The sequence below is a fragment of the Pungitius pungitius genome, chromosome 17 (genome assembly GCF_949316345.1).
Source record: "Pungitius pungitius chromosome 17, fPunPun2.1, whole genome shotgun sequence".
In the NCBI taxonomy this organism is placed as follows: domain Eukaryota; kingdom Metazoa; phylum Chordata; class Actinopteri; order Perciformes; family Gasterosteidae; genus Pungitius; species Pungitius pungitius.
The window spans coordinates 15,610,645-15,620,030 of NC_084916.1; the positions used below are offsets into that span (position 1 = coordinate 15,610,645).

A 9,386-nucleotide genomic window follows, 5' to 3' on the forward strand; every position below is an offset into this window, starting at 1 on the left:
GTTGAAACTCAAACTCAAATTAGTGCACCTACAGCACCAAATGTTTCCTGTTTGTACTGTACATGTGGACACGCATTGGAGAACTGTCCACAATTGAGGAAAAGAAGCCATCGCGAAAAGTTGGACTTTATGAAAGAAAAGGGAGTTTGCTTTGGTTGCTTGCACCTAGGACATATGAGCAAGAGTTGCAGTAAACGCTTATCTTGCAATGTTTGCCACCAGAGTCATCCCAGTGTGCTTCACATTGATAGAAAGGAAAGGAGCAAAGGCGAAGAGCAGCCAAAGGAACGGCCGGGGAGTGGCACAACTGTCTCTACTTGTGGTCATACGGGGGCCGGAGGCAGTAACGGCATCCTTTCAATCCTACCTGTTAATGTTAAGTGTACGAAAGGAAACCAAATCATACAAACTTACGCATTCCTGGACCCAGGAAGTACAGACACTTTCTGTTCTGAAAGTCTAATGGAGAGACTGAACATTAAAGGAAGAAAAACAAGGATTAATCTACATACAATGGGTCACAGTAGTACTGTTCCAAGTTGTATTGTCGAAGGCTTGGCGATCTCAGAATTTGCTCGCAATCAATTCTTTGAGCTTCCAAGTGTGTTTACTCAAAAGGTAATGCCAGTGTCGACACAAAATATCATATCCGAAGAACAGTTGTCAAAGTGGACTTACTTGAAAGAGGTAAATATTCCCCGTATTAACGCAGATGTTGATTTGTTGATTGGCACAAACGCCTCAAAGTTAATGGAGCCATGGGAAGTAGTCAATAGTCAAGGAGAGGGACCATATGCAGTAAGAACTCTATTGGGCTGGGTGGTTAATGGACCTCTCAATGGGAACTGTGCAAAGCAGGGTGAGAGTGGCCACCCTACGGTTAGTGTAAATAGGATTGGTGTTGACAGATTGGAAGAACTATTGATGAAGCAGTACAACCAAGATTTCAGTGAAAATTTCTCTAATGACAAAGAGGAGATGTCAGTAGACGAAAGGAAGTTCATGGAAATAGTGAAGGGTTCAGTGCAGCTTAAAAAAGGACAGTACAACATAAGGTTGCCTTTTAAAGCACCTCATGTAACTATGCCAAACAACTTTTCCGTTGCTAAACAACGCATCAGCTCACTGAAAAGAAAACTTCTAAAAAATCAAGGTTTTCACAAAGAATATGCAACCTTCCTTACTGATGTCATCAATAAAGGATATGCGGAAAAGGTTCCAGAGCATCAGTTGGAACGGACAGATGGGAAAGTGTGGTTTCTCCCTCACCATGGAGTATACCATCCACAGAAAGGAAGCTTGCGCGTTGTGTTCGACTGCGGTGCAGAATTTAAAGGTGTCTCACTGAACAGTCAGCTCCTACAAGGACCAAACCTGACAAGCTCATTGTTAGGAGTGTTAACACGGTTTAGGCAAGAACCTGTAGCAATTATGGCTGATGTGCAATCAATGTTTTATCAAGTTAAAGTTGCAGAGGAACACTCTGACTTTTTAAGGTTCTTGTGGTGGCCAGAAGGGAACCTGGAGCAAGAGCTTGTACAGTACCGTATGACAGTTCATTTATTTGGAGCGGTATCTTCACCTAGTTGTGCATGTTATGCTTTAAAGAAGATTGCCGAGGATAATCAAACTCACTTCTCAGAAGAAGTAATAGACACGGTAGCAAGAAGTTTTTATGTGGATGATCTTTTAAAAAGTTTGCCTTCTGAAGAAGATGCTATCCAAATGGTAAAAAACATTACAGCTATCTGCAAGTTAGGGGGTTTTAATCTCACAAAGTGGATCAGCAATAGCCGTGAGGTGCTATTAGAGATTTCCGAAGAACAAAGATCCAAGAACTTCAAGGAGTTGGATCTAGACAGGGATAAATTGCCAGTTGAACGGGCCCTTGGACTACATTGGTGCATCGAGACGGACGCCTTCAAATTTAAATTTAACATCCGAGAACAACCACATACAAGACGTGGGATGTTATCCATGATCAGTTCTGTCTACGATCCTTTAGGTTTCTTAGCACCTTTCACAATCCCAGCTAAGATAATTCTGCAGGACTTGTGTCGCTTGAAGTGTGGTTGGGATGATTCAGTACCCCAAAGCGTTCAACAGAAATGGAACAAATGGATGGAAGATCTCGAGAGTGTGGGAAGTTTCAAGGTCAGCAGGTGCTTAAAACCTAAAGACTTTGGCCATGTCATATCTGCTCAGTTGCATCACTTCTCTGATGCCAGTGAAAGTGCATACGGAACGGTTACATATATCCGGTTGCAAAACAGTAAAAACCAGGTCCATATTGCATTCGTACTTGGAAAGGCAAGGGTTGCCCCACTGAAACAAGTGACCATCCCTCGTTTGGAGCTCACAGCTGCTACTGTAGCTGTTAAGGTGGACAAGATGCTGAGTTCAGAGCTGCAGCTTCCTTTGGAAGAGCCACAATTCTGGACCGACAGTACATCTGTACTAAAGTATATAAAAAATGAGGACAAAAGATTTCAAACATTTGTTGCCAATAGAATATCAGTTATTAGAGAGGCGTCACAAGTGTCACAATGGAGATACATTCCCTCAGCTCAAAATCCAGCGGATGATGCTTCAAGGGGATTAAAGTTTGAACATTTAGTTCAAAAGAGATGGCTCCAAAGCCCAAGTTTTCTGTGGAAACCAGAAGAGGAATGGCCAACCCACAGCTTGGATTTGGACATTAGTGATGACCCAGAAGTTAAAAGAAATCTGGCAGTGAATGCAACGACCACTGAAGACAATTTTAGCCCCACCCATAAACTGATCAATTACTTTTCCAGTTGGAAAAGGTTGAAAACAGCAGTAGGGTGGATGCTACTTCTGAAGATGATCTTGCTTTCTTTAAGTAAGAAAAGGAAACTGCTGACAAACGACGGTCGTCAACTGAAAGATATCAGTTTGGAGATGCAAAGATTTAAAGGCACCTTAGGAGGACAAAGGTTGTCTGTAGATAGTCTTTTTGAAGCAGAAATATCCATTATTCGCTTCAGCCAATGGGAAAGATTTCGCAACGAGATTGATGCACTGGCATCTGGGAAATCTAAGGTGAAAAAACAGAGCACCATCTACAAGCTGAGCCCAATTTACAAAGAAGAGCTTTTGAGAGTTGGAGGAAGATTAAATAAATCTTCCATGCCTGAAGAGAGCAAACATCCGCTCATTCTGGCCAAGGATCAACACGTCTCGACGCTCATACTCCGGCATATTCACGAACAACTGGGCCATGGTGGCAGAAATCATGTACTCTCCAAGCTAAGGAAGAGGTACTGGATTACTAACGCCAATTCAGCAGTAAGGAAGGTACTAACAAAATGCTACTTCTGTAGGCGTCACAGAGGAAAGGTGGGGGAGCAACAAATGGCAGATTTACCAGCCGAAAGACTTGTTCCAGATCTCCCCCCATTCACAAATGTGGGTGTGGATTACTTTGGTCCTATTGATGTAAAGAAAGGTCGTAGCATTGTAAAGCGCTATGGAGTGATTTTTACTTGCATGGCAAGTAGAGCAGTCCATCTGGAAGTTGCTTACTCCCTCGATACAGACTCGTGTGTCAATGCGTTGAGAAGATTCAGCTGCAGGAGAGGACAAATTTCTGTGATGCGATCAGATAATGGAACTAACTTTGTGGGAGCTGAAAGAGAGCTCAGAGAAGCGTTAGCTTCATTAGACCACCATAAAGTACAAAAAACGATGGCACAGAATGGAATCAAATGGATTTTCAACCCCCCTGCCGGATCCCATCATGGTGGCATTTGGGAGCGCATCATACGTATGGTTAGGAGGATTCTAAGTACTGTGCTTCATCAGCAATGTCTGGAGGATGAAGGATTTCACACTTTGCTATGCGAAGTGGAATGCATACTCAATGGTCGTCCCATTACACAATTGTCTGATGATCCTAATGACCTCGAGCCATTAACACCAAACCACATTCTGTTGATGAAAGGAAACCCAGTCTATCCACCTGGGCTATTCGAGAAAGGTGATATGTACATTAAAAGAAGATGGAGACAAACTCAGTATTTGGCTGACTTGTTTTGGAAACGATGGACACAAGAGTATATACCGTTGCTGCAGGAAAGGCAAAAGTGGAATGAGGAAAAAAAAGGATTTTTCCCTGGAGACATAGTTGTCGTTGTTGATTCAACAGCACCTCGTGGATCGTGGATACTTGGAAAGATACTACAAACATTTCCTGATAGGAAAGGACTTGTGCGCTCTGTTCGTCTCCAAACCAAAAGTAGTGTAATCGAGAGACCAGTGACAAAGATTTGTCTTCTTTGCGAAGCAGCAGATATGTAAAAAATAATATTGAACTAGCATGATGTTTATACTGTAAAGTGTATATAGATAAGTGAATTGAAACTGATTACTTTAAAATGTTTTTTTTGTTTCAAATGTAATGGCTCCTTATGTTATAGAATTATGTGAAATTGTCTTGTCTGTCGCCAGAACCAATTAGGGGCCGGTGTGTAAGAGCCATTTTTGTTATTGTTTGTCTGTTAGCCCCACCCCCTAGGGAGGTGAGAGGAGGCGTTTCAGTTAGGCCGCAATGGCTATATAATCAGAAGGGTTACTGGGCACAGGTGTTGGGTGTTGGAAGGGAAATAGTTTTTCGACCGTGAAGCGTCAAGCGTAAAGGTAAACGTGAAGCGTCAAGCGTCAAGCGTAAAGCGTAAAGGTAAACGTGAAGCGTGAAACGTAAAGGTAAACGTGAACGATTGGGAATGGTATGTATATACAAAGAAGAACAAAATAAAGGACAGCAAAAAGACTGGTTGACTCATGAACTTTGTCACGCGTCAAAAACAATCCACACGAAACCCCAACCAAGAGGAACTCAATGTGCGAGGCAAAGGACCTCTACAGTGCAAAATAATATATGTTTTTCCTCCACGTCCTCTCCGCTTGTCTGCATGTCTGAGCTCGGGCCGGGTCCCAAAGGGGCGGGTCTAAGAAGCATTTTAGCCAATCACCGATGAAGACAATGAGTGACATTATAATATCATTTTAGCGTCCTGAATTACATGAAGCACTTGTCGGAAGAAAAAGAAAACTATAGAGAACACCAGGGCACTAGTGGTGTGACCTTCGTGAACCACTCGTTCATTTTCAGACTCGGGAGTAACGAGTCCTCAAAGAGAAAATGCTTGTTTTTCCTCGTGGCCTCGCATCGGGACTGTTGCAGAGGCTCAATCAGGGAAACAGCAATGATTTGTTCATTTCCAGACTGCGTCTTTGTCCGAGTCTTTGGATCCGTTTTTCACTGTACTTGCATTGGTTTACTAGAGGAGGTTTCGTAGGGAATTGATTCACCTCATTCACTTTTGCGTGACTAGGTTTAGTAAGATGTTACATTACATGTCATTTAGCTGTGATGTAGATGTGACTGATATTCATAAACATTGTACATGTTGGAAATGTTGTTGCATGTATTTACATGATTTTGTCTCTAAATGTTTGAAAAAGTGACATATGAATATTTTCCTACTTTTTTTATTTATATGATGATGCTAAATGTACGAAAACTGTTTTTTTTTAGATTTTAGAACGTGCAACATTTTCCAAACGGCGCCCCATGGTTTCATCGATGAGAAAGGTTGGTGCTGCCATCTGGTGGTGCGTCTGTGCCTCTAAGACCACAAAGCAATACACATGATGATGGAATCCCACGTTAAAACTCGTCACTAGTTTACTTAGTTCATCATAAAGGAGGCGTATAAACAGTTTGATTTGTTTGTATTTGTATCAGATACTGAAAGCGTGTCTCTGATTTTAAATGCAGAATACATACAGAATGTCCTTATCCAGCTCACCACTGACTCCAATGATCCATTTTGGTAACAGTGTTGTTCCTTGAACTGTTTTTACTGTATTTGTAGCCTTTGGATTAACTCTATGACATATTATAGGATGTCTGTGGCCTGAAATCAACAGCACTCAGTCAGACAGGAAGTGAGCTTTTAGGAGCCGTTTCCCAGTCCGGAAGCTTCTAGAAGCTACGCAGCAGGATGAAGAAACACATTCTGAATTCATACTCTGACTAAAAGACAAATCGTTGTCTCGATATACACTCACCGGCCACTTTATTAGGTACCCCATGCTAGTAACGGGTTGGACCCCCTTTTGCCTTCAGAACTGCCTCAATTCTTCGTGGCATAGATTCAACAAGGTGCTGGAAGCATTCCTCAGGGAGTTTGGTCCATATTGACATGATGGCATCACACAGTTGCCGCAGATTTGTCGGCTGCACATCCATGATGCGAATCTCCCGTTCCACCACATCCCAAAGATGCTCTATTGGATTGAGATCTGGTGATTGTGGAGGCCATTTGAGTACAGCGAACTCATTGTCATGTTCAAGAAACCAGTCTGAGATGATTCCAGCTTTATGACATGGCGCATTATCCTGCTGAAAGTAGCCATCAGAAGTTGGGTACATTGTGGTCATAAAGGGATGGACATGGTCAGCAACAATACTCAGGTAGGCTGTGGCGTTGCAACGATGCTCAATTGGTACCAAGGGGCCCAAAGAGTGCCAAGAAAATGACACCATGACACCACCACCACCAGCCTGAACCGTTGATACAAGGCAGGATGGATCCATGCTTTCATGTTGTAGACGCCAAATTCTGACCCTACCATCCGAATGTCGCAGCAGAAATCGAGACTCATCAGACCAGGCAACGTTTTTCCAATCTTCTATTGTCCAATTTCGATGAGCTTGTGCAAATTGTAGCCTCAGTTTCCTGTTCTTAGCTGAAAGGAGTGGCACCCGGTGTGGTCTTCTGCTGCTGTAGCCCATCTGCCTCAAAGTTCGACGTACTGTGCGTTCAGAGATGCTCTTATGCCCACCTTGGTTGTAACGGGTGATTATTTGAGTCACTGTTGCCCTTCTATCAGCTGGAACCAGTCTGGCCATTCTCCTCTGACCTCTGGCATCAACAAGGCATTTCCGCCCACAGAACTGCCGCTCACTGGATGTTTTTTCTTTTTCGGACCATTCTCTGTAAACCCTAGAGATGGTTGTGCGTGAAAATCCCAGTAGATTAGCAGTTTCTGAAATACTCAGACCAGCCCTTCTGGCACCAACAATCATGCCACGTTCAAAGTCACTCAAATCACCTTTCTTCCCCATACTGATGCTCGGTTTGAACTGCAGGAGATTGTCTTGACAATGTCTACATGCCTAAATGCACTGAGTTGCCGCCATGTGATTGGCTGCTTAGAAATTAAGTGTTAACGAGCAGTTGGACAGGTGTACCTAATAAAGTGGCCGGTGAGTGTATATTAAAGCACACTGGTTCATACTATTTGAAGGCAGATTTTTATGTTTATACTTGCTCACAAAAGCAAAGAAATAAGAGTTTACTCAAACCAAACCATTCCTGTCAATTAAATTAACCAGATTTTAAACGGCTAAGAACAGAAAAACGGAAATCTGCTGTTATGCTTTTAATGTGAAGTAACGTATGTAACTGTGTACACAGCATCCGTAAAGCTGAATATGTTCTTCTGCTGATCTTCATGGTCCCCAAAAGGCAGCTGTCACCGGCTACATGCTGCGTTCAATGGCAAAGAATCACTTCTTCTGATGAAGTTGCAGTAAATGAAACCAAAACAAATCATCAATCTTTATGATTTTATTGTGACTGACATGATCAATGCATCAACTCTTTATATCTTCTGCCTGCTTTGCATTCAGACAGCTGGCAGCCATGAATCATATCTTTATCATTAGTAAGTAGCTGAATCACTAACAACAAGCGTTTAAACCACCAGCTCCCAAGTAAATGATTACATCATCGTATCTCCCTGTAATCATAACCAAGAAGCAAGGAATTGTCAGCCTACTCATCAATACGATCTTCAGCCTTCATTTTTCTGAATGGGTAGAAAGCGCAGTCACAGTCCTTCTCTATTAGGAAATCAAAAAGTCTTTTCCTCGTTTTCTTTTCATATTTAACCCTGCCGTCTAAGTTATTGCCAGATTTGAGTTGTACTTGCTTTTTGATTTCAGGGTCATTTTTGAACAATTTGCTCAAACTTTCAGCCTCTGCACAGTTGCCGTAGAGCTTCCCCTCTTCAGAGTCACTTGTCAAACCAAACAAATCCCTACATAACTTGCACGGAGGAGTTTCTTCTTCCTTGCTGAGGCTAAACGCCTGGCACCTGACCCCCTGTGGAAGCTGGATGGTTCCATCATAATCTGGTTTCATTTTATTGTCTGGATAGTAGGTCAGCACTGCACCAGCTACACACTCGTCCCAGTAGTAGAGACAGGACGCAGAGATGATGCGTTGCCGAGGACTACGACCAGGAACGGCCATGGAGACTCCGTAGTACTTGACAGGATCTTCGATGTCGGTTCTGTGCGAGACACAGATGGTGGAGGAGATCAGATCCCTTGAGTCACCGAGGTTCAGGTCAATGATGAGACTTCGTAGGGCACGGAGTATTTCTCTTTCATTTTTTGGTCCATTCAGGTGGACAATCTGCAAGCATAAATCATGCAAGTCATGTTTTGGGAACTGCAACAATGTAAATTCATTATAGACTGTAACATATTCTATGCATCTTTAAAAAGAAGAATTTAAATCATCTTTTTGAAAAACTATGATCGTACCGTGTCCAGCACACATGAAAATGGACTCCGTCTGGGTAGGTGAGAGGAGAAGAGTTCAAAGGCCCGAGGGAACTTCTCGCTCAACTCCCTCAACAAGTCTTTATCCATCAGGATGCTTTCTGGAGAAAACTTCGGCTCGTTGACTTTCCCCACAAAGAAAATGCTGTGAAGCATCTGTAGAGTCCAAGTACATTCAAAGAGGTGTAATTGTTGTATCTTGACACACAAAATGTATGTGAATAAAGCAGAGCATTTCAAAAGGAGTCATTCAACATACCTCGTCCAGTAAATGTGTGGTATAACCAGGAGCTTCTTTAATCAGCTCAATCATTTTAGAGATGAGCTTAAGAGCATTCTGTCTGAAACGATCCTGAGCTATCAGAAAGTCCTCTTCTCTAAAAAGATAAATATTTGGGGGTTCCGGTGACGTCATGATGGAAAGAGCAGGTTAGAGACGAGGCTCCGTCAGGAAAAAGTTAGAAAACAGTGACAACTGCAGATATATAAAGCCTTCAGGGTGGAAAATAACTCATGAACAAGATGACTACCACATCCAAAACGAGAGGACAAGGAAAGTCAGGATATTTGAAAGAAACTGACAATAAACAACCGAGCACAAACAGCGCTAGCTTAGATGCTACTAGCGGTAGCCGCGAAGAGCAGGTAACACGTGAGGGCGAAATGTCCTTAATACAAGAAATGAGAAGATTCCGCGACGAAAACAGCCAGGGACATAAACAAA

General features: G+C 42.6%; 2 protein-coding genes across 2 annotated transcripts; one reads left to right on the plus strand and one right to left on the minus strand.

Annotated features, from left to right (window-relative positions):
* Positions 1-1,725: 1,725 nt before the first annotated feature.
* Positions 1,726-5,146, plus strand: LOC134107160 (uncharacterized). The gene is made up of 2 exons (XM_062558647.1): positions 1,726-2,616; positions 5,135-5,146. The coding sequence occupies exons 1-2, from the start codon at positions 1,726-1,728 to the stop codon at positions 5,144-5,146; spliced, it is 903 nt and encodes a 300-aa protein (XP_062414631.1).
* A 2,449-nt stretch (positions 5,147-7,595) lies between these two features.
* LOC134107154 (uncharacterized) lies at positions 7,596-9,037 on the minus strand. Its single transcript, XM_062558632.1, has 3 exons — positions 8,922-9,037; positions 8,645-8,818; positions 7,596-8,513 (listed from the first exon to the last, which is right to left on the minus strand). Exons 1-3 carry the CDS (start codon positions 8,973-8,975, stop codon positions 7,869-7,871), a joined length of 873 nt encoding a protein of 290 aa, XP_062414616.1. The 5' UTR covers positions 8,976-9,037; the 3' UTR covers positions 7,596-7,868.
* Between the last annotated feature and the right edge of the window lie 349 nt (positions 9,038-9,386).

Coding starts and splice junctions, on each gene's coding strand:
- LOC134107160 (XM_062558647.1), top strand. CDS start 1,726: ATGGTAAAAAACATTACAGCTATCTGCAAGTTAGGGGGTTTTAATCTC.
- LOC134107154 (XM_062558632.1), bottom strand. CDS start 8,975: ATGATTGAGCTGATTAAAGAAGCTCCTGGTTATACCACACATTTACTG. Junction 8,819..8,921: donor CCACACATTTACTGGACGAG/GTATGTTGAATG, acceptor TGGACTCTACAG/ATGCTTCACAGCATTTTCTT. Junction 8,514..8,644: donor TTTCATGTGTGCTGGACACG/GTACGATCATAG, acceptor TTATGCTTGCAG/ATTGTCCACCTGAATGGACC.